At 26.7% G+C, this 24,777-nt stretch overlaps 1 protein-coding gene across 1 annotated transcript in view; it reads right to left on the bottom strand.

The window, feature by feature from the left end:
- Window positions 1-21,939, bottom strand: part of LOC103568137 (receptor-type tyrosine-protein phosphatase kappa) — a 55,106-nt gene extending 33,167 nt beyond the window's left edge. The window contains exon 1 of the mRNA XM_014440900.2: window positions 21,669-21,939. Coding sequence (XP_014296386.1) covers window positions 21,669-21,939 — 271 coding nt within the window. The remainder of the gene's footprint in view (window positions 1-21,668) is intronic.
- Between the last annotated feature and the right edge of the window lie 2,838 nt (window positions 21,940-24,777).

The raw sequence follows: 24,777 nt of genomic DNA, 5'->3' as shown, positions 1-24,777 counted from the left end.
TTTTCAATCCGCATAAAGCTTCGATTATCGTCATTGCCGATTTTGTAACCCAAGAATTAATTGACACCGTCAATGACAGTAATTTTCCGAATTCATCATGGCGGACTGGGTGGGAGTGATCAATCATTTTATAATAAATTATCGATAATTAATAATAAGTTTCTCAGTTACATTATTAGTTATTTTTAATATTGATCTATCCTTCTTCTGTAATCCAATTAATCAAATTTAAAAAGATAATGATAAATTAAAAATTATATCTACGTATTTTAATAAATAAAATCACTCGGTCGTTACTATATTTCAAAGGCAATATTTATTGTGTAAATCATTAGTTTTAGTTAGTAAATAGTCGAACATGGTTTATTATAATTTCATGGCGTAACCACACACTTTGGGTTTCTACTCTGACTATAACACTACTATGGAAAGTTGGAAATATCGGTAAAGCTTTCTCTTACGTTCAGATATGGTTCATTAACAATATCGATCGGATTATTATCCGTTGGAGATCGCGGCCATTGATAACTCTCAACTTCCTTTTACAATGTATACATAAAAATATGTACATATATATTCCTTTAATAACCCTGGCTGATAGTTGGCTTTTATCACTGTCAAAGATCACGTTCTTTGTACATTATTTTTTATCTAGCTTCTGAATTGTTAATATTCTATATTTTTTTACTTCATACATCGTTAAATAGAACAATGAAATAAGATAATAAATTTAAAGAAAAAAAAAAAAGATGTATTTATAAATATTTTTAAGTACCCGGTCATAAAATAACTTAAATCAAATAATCATAAATCGTAAAAATATATATAGAAATATATTTGGAGTATCAGACAATAAATGTGGCCAGTTTAACTATTTTTTTGAGTATGTGAATTTCCATCCATTGAATTTTATATTTTTCCATCACATATTTTATGACATATGTCATAAAATATATATGACATCCCCGTACGCACTCACACATACTTGCAAAAAATTACTTTAAAAATTTTCAGGAAAGCTTTACTGGATTTAAAAATGTGAAAAAATATCAATAAAGTGACATGAAGCATATATGTATATTGTATATCATATAAACATCATTATATTTTATACAATGTACTGTTCATGTTAAATAAATATATTAATGTAATATGTTGTGAATTATACATTTATAAATACATAGTTTATAAGATACAAATTAATTAATCAAATATATGTAACAAAAAATGTATGAGTTTACGTAAGTGTGAAAATATATTGTTATATATTTAAAACGGCCAAAATATCTATATGGGAAAATATTAAGTATTATATTTTCTCATATATTTTTATGTTGTAAATATACATTATACTATACATTTTTCTCATATATTTTTTCATATGGACAATTGTGTTTTTCATAAATTTTCAACTTGCTTTGGGCTGACTCGACCACTTAGTACTCTTTTGAAATGAATCAGTGAAATTTCACTGATTCATTTTTAGAAAGTATCTATTTAAGTCAAAAATGTTCAATTTGCCTTGAATTTGACTTAAATTTATCTTAGAAAAGTAAACTCCTGGTTATTTTTTTGATCGTAGTATTTAAATTTAATTTAAAATTATTTTTTAGTCGTTAAAGTGATTCATCAATCAAAAACTCGTTTAAATTTTTATGAAGTAATGTTAAATGTAACATCTGCACTTTAAGGTAATTCGTTTCCTCTAGCCCTTTTCAAAGTTACTTTCATTCTTGTTAATTCTTTTTGTTCCATTGGTTCTAACTTACTTTTTACCTACTTCATCCTGTCACTTGTTCCGGTAATTGCACCAGGATTCTTATTATAGTATGGTGGGAAATCGCGCGAGAGGACAATTCAGTTCATCTTATCCTGGATCGTTGGGCCAGATTGCTTGATTGCTCATACTGGGGTTTCTACTAAATTTTATTATGCCCTTGGTAAATTATTTAAAGTTTTAAATATTCAAAGAATGTTGACGTTTTTACGTTCCATTTAAATCTGTAGCAATAAAATTCAATTTAAATTTTATTCATTTTATTTACAGCATAGTAATACTATTTTATTACTATTTTTTTTTATAACTTCTTTCATGTTTTTTTTCTTCTTTTTTATAACATTAACCTGAATTATTTAAATTTATATTAATAACCAAAAATAAATAAGAAAAGGAAGTTAATGATAGAAAAAACAATGATACAGTCGATTACCCGTTATAAGCCTCTTACTCTCAATCGACAGGTGCTGAGTCCAAACAGCCCCCACTTAACCACTTTTTTGAGTTTCGTACCAGACATCCCGTTATAAGCCTCCGTTAAAATTCTCTAAATTATAAACTAACAAGAGGAACAAAATATCTAAATTAATGATGAAAATTTACTATCGATCTTTCGCGGATAATAATTTAATCAATCTTAAGTAAAATATAATTTATTGTTGATAATTTTAATCATTAATTACAATTAAAGCTTCTATTACAATTTAAAAGTTTTATTGAGCATTATGTTGATCAATAACAATTATTATTATTATTACTGTAATTAATACCCTTGTCATTATAATTTTTTCTATTAAAATAATTATTAGTGTAAAAAGATAAGTATTTATTTTAGCGCCATAAGCACTAGAAAAATCGGGACACTGACGTATGTAACAAACCGTAAATATGACGTTTGAAATCCCATAAAATAAAACAGGCTTATAACGAGTAGTCGAGAACAAAACTAAACGCACGGTAGTGGGAGATTTAAATTTCAAGAAAAATTTCCCCTACGTCCCCTAGACCAGTTTATGACAGGTAATCGACTGTAATAACAATAATAACAATTTAATTATTTTGGGAAAAAATCGATAAAAAAAAGGTCTGCTTTTATTTGATAATAAAAAAAAATTATATATATATATATATATATATATATATATATATATATATATATATATATATATATATATATATATAGATATAAAGTTAAAACTTCAATAAGATGGCATGTGTGCACATCTCGTGGTCCGATGCAATAACGCGAATATTGTCGATTGTATACATGACATCAATGACGCCCAGGGTCTTTCGTACGTTTACTTAGCAGTTTCGATACCCGATGCTATTTTTACTCGGTACATCCGTCGATCCGTACAGTCAGAGGGCCAAAAAGTATTCGAGATATTTATTTAATGCATTTTTGCAATTAAAGTAATTCATTAAATCAATATTATTTATTATTATTACTCATTCACTAAAAATATCGTAGAATGTCTATATATATATATATATATATATTTTTTTTTTTTGTTTTGAGATAAAAATTTAAAAATACTTGGAGATAAAATAAATTTAGTAAATGAGTGTATATTCATCAAAGTGTAATACAGGCAGGAGACATGAGACACAAAGAGAGTAAATGAATTTTGTACGTCGCATACGTGCTTAATGAGTTAAAGCTCCAAGTCTCGATGCCGTACTTAACGTGATCTGACTAATAACATAGTGGGCGGGAAAATACGAATGAAACTCTTGCACTCCATCACTTGCTCGACAACATGAAATTCTAAGGCATTCGTTTATTGCACCAGATTGGAATTTCAAGTATATATACATATATAGTCATGTATGCAAATCATTTTGCGCTGTTTCGATGTGAAAACTATTTCATGTAACTTTTTCTGAATGACAATTGCACGACTCATGATGCGAAGCATCAGAGTCTGCTTTACGACTTTTTTAGTTTTTTTGCAATAAAAAGTCAATAATAATTTTTTTTTTAGTCAGAAATAGAATCAGCTGGGGTTCTTGATATTTGTTATAAATTTAAAATGTAATTATTTATTTTGACTAGATTTTATAAAAAAGTTTTTTTTTTTTTTTTCAATAAAATTATTTTATAATGAAAACTGAGATATAGGAATAAAAAAAAAATTTGAATAATGAAAAGAAACTATATTGAGAATAATGATCGATCGATAGGTGGATGTGATATTACGAGTCGTTGTGGAAGCCCGCAAGGGAAATAGAATTATCGGCCAATCAGCGTGTCTGAACCTCGTATAATATTACAACGATGAGTTTTGGCCTTTTCTTTGTTCTTTGTCGCAGTCGCCGAAACTCCGGATTTAAAAAAGTTGAGGTTTGATATTTAGATAAAAAAGTAAAATGAATCTTCTGATCCGAAAAAAGTTATTTAGAAACTTTTCGAATAAAAAAAAAATTTATTGATATTTTTTATGTTTTTTATAAAACACAAACAATTTTTTATGAGATTACAACCCAACAAAAAATGTAAACAGATCGATCTTGTAGAATAACAGAGGGAGAGAATGGTTATGAAAATAAAAGCGAGGACATGACGTGTTGAAGAGAACACACTAGTTGTCTCTCTTACTATATACGGACAGTGTGTCACTTTAATTACGTCCCATCTATGTTATTTTTTTCTATCAAAAATATATTTAATATGATCACTCTACCACCGTAGCTCTGTCATTATTGAATTAGTTTTTTTTTTATATATACTTTTTTTAATAAAGAAGAAATAAGAAACTTTTTTATCATTTAATAAAGCACACATATATATATATATATATATATATATATATATATATATATATATTATTGGGCCAAAAAAATCGACTATTTTTTTCTTTTTCGATATTGAGAAAATATTATTCTCGATGACCAAAAAAAATCATTGTGCAAGTTTGAGCCCTTAATACTGATATTAAGAGATGTATCGTTACGACTATTAGTTTTTTGACAGAAATTTCATTTTTTACCCAAAACTTGTAAACCATCAATTTGAAAAATTTGAGCAATTTATATTCTTGAAGGAAATTGAATTTTCTGCAAAAAATCACTCTTAGTAAATTGACGTAAAACGAGCCGTTTCCTTGTAACTGTGCCTTAAACATTGATTTGTTTTTTGAATTCCTTGTTTCTATTTTGGATTTTTTTAACTACTAGAAATATTAAAATTTTACAAAATCAAGATACATATTTTTAAAGGAAATTTAATGCTCTATAAAAAAGGTCTCTTAACATTTTTCGCTAAATTCACTCCTTCGAAAATTATTCAAGGTTGAATTTGAGTCAAAACGACTTCAGTAACCTGAATAACTTTCGAAGGAGTGAATTCAACAAAAATTGTTAAGAGACCTTTTTTGTAGAGCATTAAATTTCCTTTAAAAATATGTCTCTTGATTAAAAAAAATTTTAATATTTCTAGTAGTTACAAAAATCCAAAATAGAAACAAAGAATTTAAAAAACAAAACAATATTTACTGCACGGTTACAAGAAAACGGCTCGTTTTACGTCAATTTACTAAGAGTGATTTTTTGCAGGGAATTCAATTTCCTTCAAGAATATATATTGCTCGAATTTCTCAAATAGATGATTTCCAAGTTTTGGGTAAAAAATGAAATTTCTGTCAAAAAACTAATAGTCGTAACGGTACACTTCTTAATATCAGTATTAAAGGCTCAAATTCGCACAATGATTTTTTTTTTGGTCATCAGGAATAATATTTTCACAATATCGAAAAAAAAAAAAAATAGTCGATTTTTTTTGCCCGTTCTATATATATATATATATATATACATATGTACATTTTTTTTCTTAATATAAAATTGAGAAAAAAAATTTTGGCAAAATATCAGTGACCAAGTATAAACCGGAAATGATGTTTATTCATTTTAATCTTGCAAAATATAACGAGTGTTAATAAAAAATAATAAGTTACATATATATATTAAAAAAATTTTTAACTATAGTCTTAACGTGTGTTGTTGATACGTAGATATTTCTAGTGGCCAAAAATAGTTGACGCGGATCTGCCTCAGGGTCATCTGACGTCATTTTAAGAGTCTGAAAGTTGTTGGCTTGTAACTTTTTTTAATATTTTTTTTTAGCTTTTCTGCTTAATGAATTTAGGATAGTTTTATTTTCTGGTATTTGTAAAAATTATTTTTTCAGCCATACTTCCGCTTGTATTTTCGGTTAACAAAATATATTTACTAGAGAGAAAAAATGCAATAACAGAAAACTAAACATCACCAGTACTGCTCTGTACGCAAAATTTTTTTTTAACTAACGCTAAACCAGAGAGTAAATATTTTATTCGGTACACAGATTATTTATAACAATGATCTGTAAATTTTAGTTTCATGTTAATATTTTAAATTACATTAGCTGAAAAATTACTCGAGCATTTAAATAAATAGCTGATTTTTTTTCAACGTTAATTAAAATAATTAAGGTTGTAAATTTCGAAATAATTATCATGCTTTAAATTTTTTACACCAGAGATATTTAATTACAGCAATTTTAAATAAATGCGCCTTGCAAAAAAATTATTACACATTTTTTTTTTTAATTTATCAACATTTAATATTTTTAATTAAGTATCCAATTAATATTTTAATAACAAAAAATTGAGAATATTTCCAAGCATGAATAAATAATTTCATATTAAACGAACATCAAAACCAATTCGATAAATTATCAAACAAAAATTCATTTTTTACATTTTTTGAGTCCCACTCAAAATGGAATTTTAATAAAAAAATTTATCAAAATGGATTTGATTTAAATACGTATTCACTTCAGTCCGGAGTTTTGATACTTGAATAAATTGATAATTAATAGCACTAACTGATAATGAGAAACATAATTATTTCAATAACTATTTGATTGAGGTATTAATAATTAAACATAAAATATTATATTGTTGATTTATGAAATGTTTTAGTAACTGTTAAAAAAATTCGTTTAAAAAAGGTTAAAAAAAAATTCAACATGTGAAACTTCTAAACTGAGGAGGATTAGAACTTCAAGTGAAACTTTTTTTGAGCTTTTGTTTTAAAAAAAAATTTTGATTAATAAAAGCATATTTTTGAAACTTATTTCTCAAAAGGTATTTTTACTACATTTTATCCTCGTCCCGAAAAAGTTCCCATTAGAAACCAATAACTTGATAAGAATCCAAAAATTTTCATGAAAAGTACCAAATTTGAGGTTTTTGAATATTTACGGAACTAGAGTAAAATGTAGTAAAAATACCTTTTGAAAAATATTTTTTTAAAAACGTTTTTTTTAAGTCAAACCTCTAATCTAAAATCCTACACACTCTTTTATTTTACTATCAAAATTACAAAAGTTGCGTTTGAAATTCCAATCTGTTTCAAATTTAGAATTTCCATGCGTTGAAATTTTCAAGAATTTTATTGAAACAAATTTTTTTTTACACGGGTCTCTAAATTGAAATTTCATTTAGAACATAGTGAACACATTTTTTATGGTTGTAGTGACATACTCTACCCTGTTAAAAAACTCCGGTTGAAACCAAGGAATTCTAATTGAAAGTCTATCAGATTTCAATCGGAACTAATCGGAGTTTTTAATCAGGGTAAAGATGAATGAGTGAAATAAGTGAATATTAACGAATTAATGTTTAGAGAATAGTTTTTATAGGAATATTTGATATCATATAAAATATTATTTCGTGGTATGGTTGATGTAAGTCATGACAGTTTAAGACAATGGGATCATAATAATGAAGAAAAATGAAAAGTCTATTTCTTTAACTTCATAAGCGTGAAAATTTTTATTCAGCTGCTTACAATTTTGGAAAATTTTTTCGCATTAATATTTGGAAAGCAAGCTCATAATTATTTCCATAATATAAATTTCAAAATATCAAAGACCTCATCTCATTTTATATATTAGTAATTTTTTTTTATAATTAATATTTTCCAAAATCTTTGAAGTGAAATTCGGAGTAAATTCTTTACAGTGTAAGAATTATTTCCCAAATGACTAAATTTAATTTTATTTTTTTAATTGTCAAAGAAGACAATTACACCAATCATACAAAGAGACAAAGAGATAAATTCATCAAAGCTAACCAATGTACAAAGCTTTCCTAGTCCTCATCCTTCCAGCCTATGAACTACTAATTCTCAGACAATTAATTTCAGAGAATACCGAGAGAGTCTCAAGGATATTGAGAATCCTCTAGTATTGAACCATTGTCCGTACATTATATATATATATATATATATATATATATATATATATATATATATATATATATATATACAGAGGATAATCCTGATTGTTGCTTTGTACATTTCCGTCAGTAGTATTGCCCTGTGACAGGTCAGACACCTCTAGCTACAACACGGACCTAACATCAAGTACTCTACACAATTTCCTCAGTGTAGCTCTACTCTTACAACTACTTATACAATTTACCGAGTTCACCCCTGTCTACTGCCGTAATATATCGCCATAAAGTTGTACATTTCCACTGTACAATCATACACACGGAAAATCAATCATCATTCTATTTTTAATCCCCGTCTATTCACCTTTAAAACTCGCCGAGTCCCACATGATGGTGTAGTAAAAGACGATTTAATGTATAAAATACAATCTATAGTGTATACTGGTGAAATAGAAAAATCATGTTCCGATAGCACTTTCCGAACGCTTGTCATGATAAAACGTACAATATATATACATATATATTGTGTAGAAATCGATCCACTCTAAATTAAATGTGAGCGATATCGTTGCATTCTTTATTGCTACTGATTCGATGCAACCAAAAAAAAAAAAAAAAAAGGACCACACATTTATTGGAATTATTTATGAGAAATTATCAATAAACGTCACTTTATTTTTTTTCTATCCATCTTATTCTCATGTTTATTTAATTTTTATTTATTATTATTTTTTTTTTTATTGTAGCTGAAGGTTACATTGCCGAGGTGAGGCAGATAAAGCCGACAGTAAATGAGGACATGTCACCACATGTTGTAAGTATGTGCACTTACAAACATGCAGTGTTGTAAAATATAAGACAAAAAATTTATTTCCCTCTTATACACGTACTTGTTATTTTTTTGTTTCATTATAAAGTAAAAAAAAATATTCAGTTCATTTTATATTTGAAAATTATTATGAGATCTTTAAAAGAAAAACATAAAAAAGAAAATTTTCCGACTACATAATTTATCATAGTATAAATAATAATAGTTCCATTAGCGCAATGAAATATTATTGCGTGTTAAATTTTTAATGTTATATCCATACAGTACATAAATACTTTGAAACGTACAACGGAAAATTACAACCGTCTAATGAAGAATAAATAAAAATAGAGTGAAAAATGATAGGGGTGGAAGTGTACAATCAATGAAGCGCCTTGGCTTTCAATTTACACGGAAATACATCGTCATATAAATATGTTATTAATGCCCCATGCCGTGAAGGAATGAATTGAACGTCAACAGGGATAAATTATGCATTGATATAAAGTTAAATAAGAGGGAAAGAAATAAGGTCACATCCATTATTTATTCAAATAACAATAATAATAATAATAATAGTAATAACCATAAAGTTGAATTATTACGATTCATTGGCTTTACCACATAAAATATAAATGTATCAAATGCATCAGACATTTTTTTTATTACAAAAAAATTCATGTAATTCAAATAATTTTATCATGACAATTGTTCAAAAGTCCGTTAATAGTATTTCGTATATACTATATATTTAATTCTTAAACTTATATATATAGATATAAATAATATGAAGTAATTTTGTTGAAGATTAATGTCTTACTATCGCATCTAGTGACACAAACATAGATAGAAACAACTCGGAGTAGCTTAAGTTTCAAAGTTATATATATATATATATATATATATATATATATATATATAACTCTATCAAATAGGTATCTGTGGCTTTGCGATGTCTCTAGGCACCTCCGATCTTTACGTACTAGTGCTTATATACTATACTGTTATACTACATCTTAAGTGAACTTGCTACTTATGTACAATTTACTTGACTACTATATATAAGAGACAATGTATATATATGTAAGTTAGATACATTTTAGATAGACACTACTCTTGGACTTTAAATGCACTACTTGGCTTATAGCAGATGAATAATCAGACTACTGAATTTGCTGTTAATTCACGTGTAGGTGAAACTGAGTATGATTTTCAGTGACTTCTCGAGTAGACCTCTTATAAATGTTGGTACATAAGACACTCGAACTGTCAAACATTTTTTTTAAAAATTACTTTTACTCAATAAAAATTGGAAATGATGGTTTAAAAAAAATTTTAAAAACAGATCATGTCCGACTATAGAAGTGGATTTGAATTGAGGGAGTTATGGAATATTTTCAAATAGAGCATGTCATTGATTGAGAGAAAGGACAAATAGAAGGAATTCTATTGTTCATATTTTATACGAAGATATATATGTGTATGTGTACTTAAGAAGAAACAGGAGAAAGCGAGAGGAAAACAAAGTTAGAGGTCTTACATAAAGCTTTCGAATCGCTGATGGGGCAAATTGGAGAAGAATAGAAATGGAATATCGTAAGAAAGACTTGAATATCCTTTTTCTCATAATAGGATTATACTCGTGCATTACCAGATCTATTGACCTCTTTTCGAAGCTAACTTATTTTTTTTTTTTACTCAGCCACGTGCTTCTCATTCCATCCAATCATTTATCCGGCATTTAAACAATCATCCTTATTTTTTTTATCTACAGAATCACTGCAGCAGAATTTAGTTATTTTTTTTTTCTGCATTGTAAATAATTATTTTATAATTGAAAATAGAAAAAAACTATATCGAGTTTTTCATACTCAGCTTTTCTTCTGACAGTAACTTCCTGTCGGATATCACAAGTTTTTGTGTCTCTTCATAGAATCTGTACTCGTACACTTGATCCCCACATTTCCATCACCTAAGCACAATTGAGTCGACTATTTTTTGTTGTGCACCCTCTGGAGATCAATACCCATAATATTTTTCACCCCTTTTTCACGATAAAATATATTTCGCTCAAGCCATAAAAAGTATGAGTTGCAAGTATTGGATATTTTTAAAAAGAATTTTTATATTGATTCTGATTGGTAGGACGTATTTCACTCTGATCCAGTAGTTTGTAACAACGAAAATAAAAAATCAATTTTCCATCTCAATTTGCCGTGAACTGAGTGATGGTACGTATGAATAAAATATAATTGAGCTTTTGAGATAGGGTTGTGAGTAATGGAAATGAGGCTAAGAGGCTCGTTACTCTACACAGAGAGACTGCCGCGATGGTTTTCGTCAATGTATTAGCTCTGTCTCTTGGCATTAATTACCTTGTACAGTAAAGGATTCTACTCACGATGCAGATACTCTATATACTTATAAGAACACAATCAAAAAGCTTTTATCTCAGCTAATAACACTTAAACGTCACAGCTTTAGGTCGCATACTATAAATATTTTAACTCTAACTTCTCTAAGTGTCAGAAAATATAAAAAAAAAAAAAAAAGAATTATTTTTAATGAACTTTAACAAATAGAATAATTGAAAATTAATTTTTAAAAATTATTGCATGAAAAAAAAAAGTAGTTTAATATTTTTAAATACTGGAACCCAAAATAATTGAAAGTTCATTTAAAAAAAAAAAAAAAATTTAATTACTGTAAAAAATAATTGACATGTATTTTATGAGCTTTTGCATATAAAATAATTGAAAATCAATTTTGACGAATGATTACACAAAATAAAAATTAATTTATTATTTTGAAATACTTGAACTCAAAATAATTGAAAATTCATTTCCAAAAGAAAAAAAAATTCAATTACTGTTAAAAAATAATTGAAATGTATTTTAAGAGCTTTTGCATATAAAATAATTGAAAATCAATTTTGACGAATGATTACACAAAATAAAAATTAATTTAATATTTTGAAATACTTGAACTCAAAATAATTGAAAATTCATTTCCAAAAGAAAAAAAAAATTCAATTACTGTAAAAAATAATTGAAATGTATTTTAACAGCTTTTGCGTATAAAATAATTGAAAATCAATTTTGACAAATAACTATACAAAATAAAAATTAATTTAATATTTTGAAATACTTGCACTCAAAATAATTGAACATTCATTCCCAAAAAAAAAAAAAATTTTTTTTCAATTACTACGAAAAATAATTTTTCGAGTTTTTACACACAAAATAATTGAAAATGAATTTTAAAAAATTATTGCACAAAATAAAAAGTAATTGAATATTTTTAAATACATGAACCCAAAATAATTAAAAATTCATTTCCAAAAAAAAATTTTTTCAATACTGCAAAAAATAGTTGAAATATCTTTTACAAAATTTTGCACGTAAAATAATTGAAAATTAACCGTCAAAAGTTATTGCACAGAAAAATTGTAATTTAATTTTTTAAAATATTTGCACACAAAATAATTAAGAATTAATTTTTTAAAAACAATTTTCATAAATCATTGCAAAAAAATAGTAATAATTTCATGACCTCAAGATAATTAATCTTAATTAAAAATAATAGCAACGGGAATTGATATTCCCGCGAGGTATAAAAATGATTAAAAAAGTTTAATAATTATGCCACCAATTTGCTGATAATTTAATTAAAGAATATTATTTTCTATAATAACAATAATATTCTCACAGAAATTAAACTTAAATATTATTATTCCCGCCAAAATAAATTCATTTATAAGGACAATTACTTAACTATTATCTTTATGATAAATTACTTTTTTTCCCTTTAATCAATTCTTTAATTTTAATTAAGTATGACAAAGGGATCGTAATGACATATAATTCTAGCAGAACATTGATTACATTCAGCGGTATGTAGATATAAGCAAAGGAAATTCCGCAGCATCAAAAGTCTCAAAGACTTGACTTTCAAACTAAACGTATCCTAGCTCTTGATTGTAGGATCTGATAAAATCTATATATGTTGTACATCTAACAAACTTTGAGGATCCTCTTTTTATTTTTCATCTCGATACCTTTCGAGTTCATCCTACCATTATATTGGATCTTTTATACGTATAATATATTTTTTTTTTTTTATTATTTGAGTTATATTTCAATTCTTATATGAAGCAGATTTCTATGCAATGTCAATAATAAGCTTTTTATTGCATCACCGGTTTGATTGACTATTCAACTGTAATAAAAGTTTTGAAAGCAGACAAAACAAATAATTATACTAGTATTAATAAATTTGTTTTTATCAGTAATTTGAATTATAGACTGTAATGAATTAGCGGAGTGTACGCGGAGTGGATGATTTTTTATTTATTTAATTCCGTCGGAGTGAATTTCACTCCGAAGGGGAGTTTCGGAAAATATTAATTATAAAAAAAATTACTAATACATAGTGAGCTGTCTTTGATATTTAGACATTTATATTGAGTACGGAAATAATTACGAGCTCCCTTTTTATATATTCGCGCGAAATGATTTTTAAAAATTATAACCAGCTGATAATAAAATTTCCACTGAGTCACAAACTGTCTTATGACTTACATCAACCATACCACGAGATAACATTTCATATTGTACTGAAATATAAAATATTCCCATAAAAACTATGTCACCATAGCTATTCAATAATTTAATATTTTCACTATGTATTATATATATGAAATTATAATTACGTGAGTTACTAAAACATTTTATAAATTAAAAACATAATATTTTAAGTATAATTATTGATATCTCAATGAATTATTTATTTAAATAATTATGTTTCTAATTAACAGCTGTTTCTATTAAATATTAATTTATTTAAGTATTAAAACTCTGGAACGGAGTGAATGCGGATTTAAATAAAATCCACGTCACTCCAAAATCACTCCGCCATAAAAAAAACCCCTATTCACTCCGCATAAGGAATGATTTTTTTTTAACTCCGGAACTCTAAGTGAGGGAGGGAATTCGGATTTAAATAAAATTTGTATTCATTCCCGATTTTTCACAGTAGAAAAATAAAAAATTTAACAATTATAATAATAATAATAATAATAATAATAATAATAATAATAATAATAATAATAATAATAATAATAATAATAATAATAATAATAATAATAATAATAATAATAATAATAATAATAATAATAATAATAATAATAATAATAATAATAATAATAATAATAATAATAATAGTGATGATTTGAATATCCCGTATTATTGCGAACAATAACACGAAACATGTATAGAGTAAAAGCGTACTCTGGATTAGATCCGCAGCAAGTCTAAAGGGAATATAGAGGTGATAGAAATTCTACATCGGTAAAGGCGGCTAATAACCAAACCTCTGATTGCAAGGTAAAATTAAATTGGAACATGAGCGCATATCGGCCAGGAAAATAATTCAATTCCAATCTATACGGTGTGAACTTTATTATTATATTTTCTTTCATTGGTAAAACAAAAAAAAAATAAAAAAAAAAAAGAAATAAACATATATTTGGAATTTTTGGTTTTCCTAAGCCGTAAATTAACGTCATAAAATTACGAAGCATTTAAACTTGCAAATATTAAAATTTTTTTTCCTTTATATATTTATAAATATAAGTAAAAAATTGATTGGTGTTTTACATAAAAGCGATTCCACTTCAAAGCTACTTTTTCATGTAAACTTTTTTTTATCCTTAATACTTTTTCAATAAAAAAGTTATTAAATATAATAAAAATTTTCTGTACTTAATAATTATTCCAGACTTTATCTCTTAAGTATATACATATATATATATATATACATATATATATATATATATATATATATATATATATATATATATATATATAACTATTCATATGTAGTCTATTCATATATTTAATCCGATTACTTATAAATAAAAGAAAAAAAAATCCAGCACTGACTTATCAGTAAATATATATATATACATATATTCAGTAGTGACTAGAATATTAACAGCTCGATAAATTTTCACACATGTGTAGCTAACACGTAGTGTATTGGTCTGCAGTAATTCGGCAATGAGTATCGCAAAACTACTATTCCCAGGCGTCCAGTAATCGGATTTGCTGGTTCCATTAAAACTTACTGTTCGACGTGAGCTTGAAGGAGTAGAAGAGAGGAGAAAGAGGATAAAATATAGTCGAATTACAAGTCAACCGATATGATGTAGGTAAACAAAAGCTAAATTAACGTATAAAAAAAAATCCTAATAAAAATATACACGGCTCCATTAATGCAATAATAAATGCAAAAGATTTTTCCTTTCTTTCTTTCATTTCTATTTCCATTTTTAAAATTTTAAAATAAATAAAGGACGAGAGATGAGGTGATACGATCGATTGGATATTCAGAGCAGAGATTCATGCGGTTCTATCTCAATTATATGACCTAGGACATGCAGGGTGTGGTCGACATCCGTAAGCTAAAGAGAAAATTTATCCTTTAAGCTTCAAAGTATACCGATCAATAGCTTTCAACTTTTTTTACGCGACAGAGAGATCCAACTAATTAATTACGTTATTTTTTTCCTTCATTATCATTATTATTCTTATTATATTTACAAAGAAACCGTAATTAGATGAGAGCGTTTTAGAAAATTTAAAAAAAGCACAGAGTTGAAGATACAGAAAAGGGAAAAGGAAAGAAAGAAAATGAAATGAAATAAAATAAAATATTGGAAAAGATGATAACATTTGTAGGAATGTAAGCATCCATGCGGAGATAAAAGAGCTTGTGACAGGGATAGTAAAAGCTCTTGGATTCTGTTTCTATGTGAGAAATATATAGTCTTGTGTGGTCATACGAAATCGAGTTATTTATTATATATTCTGGCGTCTCAGTACGGATCTCATCGATTTTGCATAATCGAATGTGACTGGCTGACAGTGTTTGATATACTATGCATTACATCTTCGCACTTGATAAATATTAATCGATGGAGGAGTAAATAGATTACAAAGTTGTGGCTGAATTAAATATTTAATTTTAGTTTACTTCAAGTCATTACACTTCAAGTTTTACAAATTTGAACATTTATCATTCATATTAAAGTTGTTATTTAATAATAGATATGATGAATAGGGTCAAATGGGCCGCTAAAAAATTTTTATTAATCATTTTTTTTTTACTATTTTTACTTATTAATTGGCCAATAATTATTTCATATTAATATGCGCTTATTAAATTAATATCTACATAAGGGGTAGAATGGACCATCATATTTAATAGATAAGAAAATTTTTTTTTATTGATAAAGAGGCCTAAATTTTCGGGGAATTATGCGTAAATTGTCCTATTTTTTAACTATTTTTAAATACTTTTAATTTAAGTAATATATATAGGGGGGGGGGATAGGGGGCACTATGGGATACCCCGGAAATTCTATAAAAAAAGTTCATTTTTGAAACATTCCGAAATTATGTGTAAATATAATTGAGAATTATTTTGAATTTTTTTTTTTTTGTTAAAATTTTTCAAAAACTGAAAATTTCAGTCCAAAAATGTTCACGATTTTTGTTTTATGGCAAAAATTATTGAAAATATTTTTCTTCAATTGCATTCTATAGTTATGTGAAGTGTAATTTTTATTTAGGTGAATTACACATAAGAAAATTTAATTTAATCAAATTTATTTATTCTCCAGAATTTTTTCTTCACTTTTTTTTAGGGAGTGCCGAATTTTACCCGCAAAAAATGTATTTTTTTTAACGGCAACTAAAAATTTTTTCTATCAAGTTCCCCATTTTGCCCCTCCACCCCCTGTATATATTTTTTTTCAGTAATTATTAATTTCTTTAATATTATTATTATTATTATTATTTTATTGTGTAATTACACAATAAACTCTATGAAATTGATTTGAATAAATTTACTAGGGCATAAGTTAATTCAAAGCTTTATTGTTCAATTTCCTATTTATTAATCCGAGTAATTTATATATTTAATTTTAAAATGAAAAATTTTTTTTTGAATATTAAAATACTCAACATAGTCGTGACTATATTTAAAACAGAATAAATGATAAAAAAATTAAAAAACAAAAGTCAAACTAAAGAATAGTGGATAAAAAAGAGCTACCGATTAAAAATGAAACTTTTTCAGTTTCGCAATTGCAATTAAAAATCATAAGGTTTCTTGGGAACCGAGTTAAATCACCTATCCACTTTCAACAAGCTGAGATCGTTTCCATCTTTAACTCTTCCTCGGTAATTTTAGATTTTTATTTATTTATTTCATTTTTTTTATTCCATTTCTTTGGAGTACTGCGAAAAATTTTATTTACTAAAGTACCTTAGGATGCCTGTGGGCATTTGTAGAAATTGCAAGAGATCACCAGCGGGAAACTCTTGATGTTTTATTTATTTTTATTTTTCTAGTACCTTTTTTTTATAGAAGCACTCTAGACTCGGGGCAAACTCGTTAGTTGGTTTAAGATTTTTCTATCATTTGTTCGCATTTTTCACTCGTCATCTATCTACCAGTGTCATAAAAAGTAAATTGTCAATTACTATATAAAAGTATTCTCATTTTTTTTATTAACTTTTTGATTGACAAAAAAAAAATTCACATTTCATTTCTTTTATTTTTATGAAAAAATGATAAATTAACTTATCACTGTTGATATCAAAATTTGATTCAACTTTAATCAAATATATTTTATATCGAAAATCAGTCCGTGAAGATAATATGAAAAGAGTAAAAAAAAAATCGAAATTTTTTTAATAGTCGATTACCCGTTATAAGCCTCTTCCTCTCAATCGATAGGTACTGAGTCCAAACAGCCCCCACTTAACCACTTTTTTGAGTTTCGTACCAGACATCCCGTTATAAGCCTCCGTTAAAATTCTCTAAATTATAAACTAACAAGAGGAACAAAATATCAAAATTAATGATGAAAATTTACTATCGATCTTTTGCGGATAATAATTTAATCAATCTTAAGTAAAATATAATTTATTGTTGATAATTGTAATCATTAATTACAATTAAAGCTTCTATTACAATTTAAAAGTTTTATTGAGCATTATGTTGATCAATAACAATTATTATTATTATTACTGTAATTAATACCCTTGTCATTATAATTTTTTCTATTAAAATAATTATTAGTGTAAAAAGATAAGTATTTATTTTAGCGCCATAAGCACTAGAAAAATCGGGACACTGACGTATGTAACAAACCGTAAATATGACGTTTGAAATCCCATAAAATAAAACAGGCTTATAACGAGTAGTCGAGAACAAAACTAAACGCACGGTAGTGGGAGATTTAAATTTCAAGAAAAATTTCCCCTACGTCCTCTAGACCAGTTTATTACGGTAGTCGACTTTACTGTCAGAAAAAATTGCAACTTGAATGAGTCAAATCCAAAATTCTGGTTTCAATAAAAATTCAAATGAAAAATTTTCAATTATTATTTTTTTATGCCGCCAAGTTTTTGACAGGAGAAAGTTAAAAAAACAAAACAGATTTTTTAAAATTCATTTATTTACTGGAGCAAATGATGGAAATTAATCAAGGAGGCATTTCGCTCGACTCAATGTAGATTAGAAACTAAAGTAGTAGGTTAAATCACAGGAAACAAACTTTGTACTTGTCGCAGTGCCAACTACGGTCAATTACCGAATAGTCAGGCTCACTTGGGTTATGCTAATGGACGTTTACACGAGTGCTTTGTCACTATAAACACAATTTGTTAATTTCCAGTGACTCCTGAGATATTACCCATTCTCACATTTCATGTGCTCTGACATTAAAAAAATTTATTTCATTTAAAAAAATTCAATTGCATATCTCAGGTAATCATCCTTTGACTCTTTGTTTCAGCAAAAAAGAAAAATAAAACCGAGTAAATGTTTTGTATATCTCACGTTGAATTATAGACGTTCTCAAACTCTTATACCGGCGCTTGAAAATGGCAAACGGTCTTTGCAAATAGGTCTTTTAACGAGATCCTGTCGTCTAGTTTCCGCCTCAAATAACGCAATGTGTCCCCGTTCGATGTTAACGTGCGACCGAGATACTTTGAAAAAATCATTCGCTACTTTTCCCGCCACTGGGGAGAAATTCAACCCAATGTAATTTTCTTTTTATATTACAAGCTTTCATTTCAGTTTAGTTTATATACTTTTTTCTTTACTTTTTTATTTTTTTACAACTTGGCGAAGTGCGTATTTTATATCTTTTTCTTTATAATAAAAAATAATGAAAAATAGTTACTTTACATTATTGCTCGAAATAAAATTTTATTTTTTATGCTTTTGTAACAAGCGTTTTTTTTTTTTTAAAGTTTATTAATATTATTAAATCATGATAATCTTTTAATAAAAAATTTAATAATATATTATGATGTTAGTCCTTGAAAAAAAAAACTTTAAATCTTTAATAAAATTAGATATTAAAATTTTAAAATTTAAATTCAAAATTAAGTCATAATTTAAATTTATTTATCGCAAAACTCAAATTAGCAATTTAATAAATTTATCAAAAAATGCATTTCTTTTTTATGTAAAAAAATGTTTTTTTTTTTTTTAATGAAATAAAATTAATATGAGCTGAGTGCAAGAAACGAAAGAAATAATGCTCGGTCAGTGTCATCAAAAATCTGTGTCAAGATCAGCTTTTAGTGGGAGTAAGTGACTGAGAGTGAAGGAAAATTAACTAATATAATTCAAGCGACAGTTTGAACCACAGTATAAATATAGGGCTAAAAATATATACATGTATATATTGAGAATTGTCTGAAATTCTCGTGATACAATATCACATGTTACATTTAATATATATTATCCTTATTTTACTGGACCCGTAAGTCTTACAGAGCAATTCCACGGAAATATATGAGAGCGCAGTCTGCCATGGGAATTTAAAATTGCAAGTGCATACAAGACATCAGTTGTCGGCTACTCCCCCTTTAATCTCCCAAGCGTTTTAAATGTTTCCAAAGGTTTAATTGCATTTTTTATTTTTTTTTTTTCAACACTTGCTAACCCAATGTAATTCATGGGAGCAAATAAAAACTAGTGATATATAAAACTTTAACTCACACGGCGTTATAAGTATATATACAGGTATATGTATATATATGCATTTAATTGCATACTAAAATCAATTTTAATTAATGCACTAAAGTCTTTCATGGCTTTTTTTTAAACAAGTTATGGTTTTTAATGATATGTGGGTGTAAGATAAATTGACCTTTCATATTTCAGTAAATATAAATTTATATTTTTATATAAGGAATCTGGGGTAAAGTGAGCTACTAGTTCAGAAAAAATATTTATCTCGTTAAAGTCATTTTTTTCCTCTCCATTTTACGACCGGAGATTTGTTTCGATTTACTCAAATTTTTAAAAAATTAAAATAACATGGGAAGACAAATTTTTTGAGTGCCCAAAGAAAATTTTTTTCTGAAATGGCATCTTTAGTAAAAATAATAACTTCTTGAATTTTTGAAAATTTACACTTTTCTTAGCGGAGTTAAAAATAATAAAAAAAAAATTTTTTTAAGCTTCAAAGTCCAGCTTACATTAAAAAGCTCTGCGATTTTTATGAACTATTGGGCCTACGTTGTAAAAAATTTGCGAAATGTACGTGAATTAAATTCGGAGTGAATGTGGAACAGACGACTGCTTATTTATTTTTTCCCTCGGAGGAAAATTAACTCCTAGAGAAGCCAAACTCCTTTTTTACTCCGTACGCGTAGTAATTTTTTTTAAAAACTCTGAAGCTCCGAGTGACGGAATGAATTTGGATTTAAATAAAATCCGTAACTACTCCAAATTCACTGCTGACTTCTTACAGTGCGTAAAGTACAAAAATTTTAAAAAGTTAATTTTTTATGATACTCAAGTTAGATGATCTTGAAGTTCGCAGACAATTAGTAATTTTCGGATTTTTTGTCTCTAAATCAATTACAAAAAAAACAAAAACTAGAAATATGCACATTTAGAAAATTTTAAAAACTACAGGTGCAATTTTTAAAAATATTTTTTTTTTTTATAATTTATCGGTAACAAAAATTCCAAAATTTATTAGACGTCAGCTAACTTCAGTACCATAAAGTTAGTCAACGTCTAATAATTTTGAAAATTTATTCAAAACGATAAATTATAAAAAAAAAATATTTAAAAAAATTGCACTTGTAGTTTTTAAAATTTTCTACATGTGCATATTTTTAGATTTTTTTTTTTATAATTCATTTGCTGAAAAAAAAAATCCAAAAATTATTAATTGTCTGCTAACTTCAGGATCAGAATTTTTTGGTGGAGCCATCATACCTCCTTTTTTTAAATAAATTATGAAAACTTATTTCGTAGTCAATCGTGATAAAATATCCCAGTTAGTTTGATAATATTGTAAAAAATTTTTAAAGACGGCCATCTTACCCCTCAACCTCTACTATAATCACAGATTTATCCAGAAAGCTCTGAAGTAAAATGAAGTCTGAATACAAGAGAAGCTTGAAAGCGTTCAGGGACGACATAGTCGCTACTTGCGATGGCGGAATTACTTATATATGCTTGTGTATTGACTTGCTAATGGTGACAAAATTTAACATTCAAATCATCACCATCTACTGGTGTTTGCCCAAGTTTGTTTTCTTTTTCCCTTATTTCCTTTGTCTGATAGTCAGATAGATAAACCAGGGAAAAAGTTGAACAAAGAAGGGGCGTAAAAATAAAAAATTAAATTAACATGGAAGTTTAATTACGTCTGGCTTCTTTTTAAATTTAATTTATAAAAATTGGAAAATTTAAAAGGCAGGGGATTTATCCGAGAGTTGTTAGTTATAAGTTAGTTTAGCTGAAGTTGACTCACCGAATGAAATAAGACCGCTGTTGAGCATCGACAACTTTATCTGACTGGGTATCGAGGCAAGACTTGCACCAGTGTTGAGATGACGCTTACGTGGCGGTTTCTCTGGAGTTCGCGGTGCACTTCTACTTCGATGATGGTGATGATGTTTCCTGTGTGAGTGTGAATGCGAATGCGAACCACCTGCTGTTGATGTTGCACCAGTACGATCTGATCCAACACTACCGAAGCCCACTACTGCGCCACCACTTGATTGTGTACGTAGAGAAGACATTTTTTTCTGTTAACATATTTTTTAAATTTATATTAAATATATAAGAAAAATTCAAATCTCTACTTTATACTTAAATTATTTTTAATATCAAAATTCAGTTCATAAGACGACAGTTTGAAAAATCGACTAAAAAATTTTTGAATTTTGCCCCTTAATTGCAGAAAAATTTTTTCTGTTTAATTTTTTAATTTTCCTGCAGCAATTTTTTATTTTACATTATCATAAAAAAAAAAATCACAGAATTCAATTTTTTTTTTCATGTCAACGACTAAAACTTTAGGCTTTTAAGCTGCAATTTACTTAAAAGAAAAGAGAAAAAAAATTTTACGATTTTTCGCAGTCCACTTCTTTAACCTGTAGCTTTTTTGAATAAATTTTAATACCAAAGCAATCAAAAGTGTCTTAAAAAAATATACCGAGCTTGAAATTGATTATTTTCATCCAACGCAATCTCAACAAAAACTAGAATTATATTATTTTTTCAGATAATTTTATACATTCTCCATCTACTCTATTTGATAAGAACCTAAATAAAAATTTAAATTAAGCAAATAAATTTATTTTTATCGCAAATAAAAAAAGTGTAGCATTAGAAAGTGAATTAAATAGCAAGATGAACATTTTTTATTGAGTGTAATGTACGTCAGTTTTAATCCACTCAATAAATCATTATTTTATCACTTAAAATATCGACGGGCATTTGTAAATGACCTACTTCACAGCAAAGGTATTTTAAAAGATTACTTTTGATTAAATAAATAAAATTTTATTCTTTTATCTTCAGAAACATAAGTCAATTTTTTATTTTTAAATAAATTTCCAACTTCCCGCTATTAAAATTGAAAATTTAAAAAAAAAATAAGTTATTAGTTTCGGTCTGATTTTCGAAAATCGAATTTTAATAAGATCTCGACGTTCTGTGCTTTTAGAAATTTACTCTGACGATTTTTAGACGGCCGTCAACGTGTTTGTATTCGTGTGTGGGTGTGTGAGTGCATGTATACTATTTTTGTCGTACGATATCTTTGAAACGAATTAACCGATTTGAACGTTCTTGACGGCAATCGAAAGGGCTGACCGAAACTTAGAACTGGATAGAATTTCAAGTCGATCGGTCAAGTAGTTTACGAGTTATACGAGAAATAAAAATTTGAAAAATTGTTTTTTGAGGTTTTTTTCCTATAACTCATAAACCACTTGTCTGATTTGCCTCAAAATGTATCCAGATCTAAGTCTTAATCAGCTCTTTCGATTGCCACCATGTACGCATGAATCGGTTGGTTCGTTCCAAAGGTACTGTTAGACAAAAATTATTTTTTTTTAGCGAATAGTAAGGTTATGTCGGTCAAACAGTTTTTTGGGCTTGACAAGCTCTAAAATTTACGTGTACTAATTTTTTCGAGCTCAGGGAGCTCGGAAACTGTAGGAAATTTTGTTGTTCGCCAGGATCAACCGTTTTTCAGATTTTTTTTTTTTATCAGTTTGCAAAAAAATTTTAAATAAACAAATAAATTATGAACTTAATAAATAAGTAATATTTTAAAAGCTTGAATAACTTCAATAAAATAACAACAATGCAGTAGTAGTATGAGCCAACTGGCAGCAATACTCGTAATAATAATTTTTTTTTATTTTACATATATGAAGAATATATATACATTGTATTGTCTCGATTATTTTTTACAACGCAGTAAATAATATTTTACGGCCTTGATAACTTTCTCGTAATAAAATTAATTCTATTGGATACAAAATCTTCAATAGTATAGTCAAACAAAATTATTATTTATCGAATCACTTTAGAAAAGTGATGCCAATTGAATTGATTACTGAGAGAGGAGTATTTTTTTCATCACTTTGCTACACAGCAAAAAATATTGTGTTTCTGCATTACCTGAATTACGTTAAAATTTTAATACAAATTTTGAGTAGACTGTTTTTAACACAGATGATAAATTTTAGACAATTTATTTTACTGTGTATTAGATAAATTGTTAAGATATTTATCATAAATTTTCAAAAGAATCCTCTGGAGATAAAAATACTAAAAAAAAAAAAAAGTCAATGGAAGATAGCGATGAAGTAAAGTCGTGACGACTTGTGAATTTAATCAACTAGTATCTGATTTCCTTTATAAAGTATCTGTAAAGTTATCCGTTAAAATCGTAAGCTTGATAAATGTTTTACGAATTAAAACTTTGAATGCACTTTTTTACTTTAAATGTTAAATAAATCTTTGAGAAATTATTTTTATCTTTGAAGAAAATACGGGATTAATTCTCAAGACAAGAAATTTTTTTTTTTTTTTTCCAATTTAAATTGTAATTAATTTGGAAAATTATTTTTTCAGATAAAAAAATTTTTAAGTAAGTAAATTTAAAAAAAGTTTTATTTGATTTAAGGAATATTTAAATTTAAATAATTTGGGTCTAGTTATGTAGGATAGAGTAAATTTACTTAATTAAATTAAGGAGCGAGATAAAAAAATTTATAATTTATTCAAATAAAAAAAAAAAAAAAAAAAAAAAAAAAAAAAACATTTAAATAAAAATGTAAGAGATAAAGTGTGATTTTTTAAATCAAAGAAGAATTAAAAAAGTTTCAGAATTCTTAAATGTTTTAAACACTTAAATATTTATTTAGCAACACTTATTTCATATAATTTTTTTTTACACAAAAAATCGACAGTACTCTGACGAACCGCGGCTTATCCTGACGAGGTCAAGACCCTCGTTGTAAGAGAGATCCTACATCTTAGTGGGTTCAAGTGCCAGACGAGGACTTTTTCGCGTTCAAGGATATTCTGTTTCTTAGATAACTTCACGAAAACACAAAAAA

Source organism: Microplitis demolitor, chromosome 4 (genome assembly GCF_026212275.2).
Source record: "Microplitis demolitor isolate Queensland-Clemson2020A chromosome 4, iyMicDemo2.1a, whole genome shotgun sequence".
In the NCBI taxonomy this organism is placed as follows: Eukaryota; Metazoa; Arthropoda; class Insecta; order Hymenoptera; family Braconidae; genus Microplitis; species Microplitis demolitor.
This window is presented reverse-complemented; position numbering and strand designations above follow the sequence as displayed.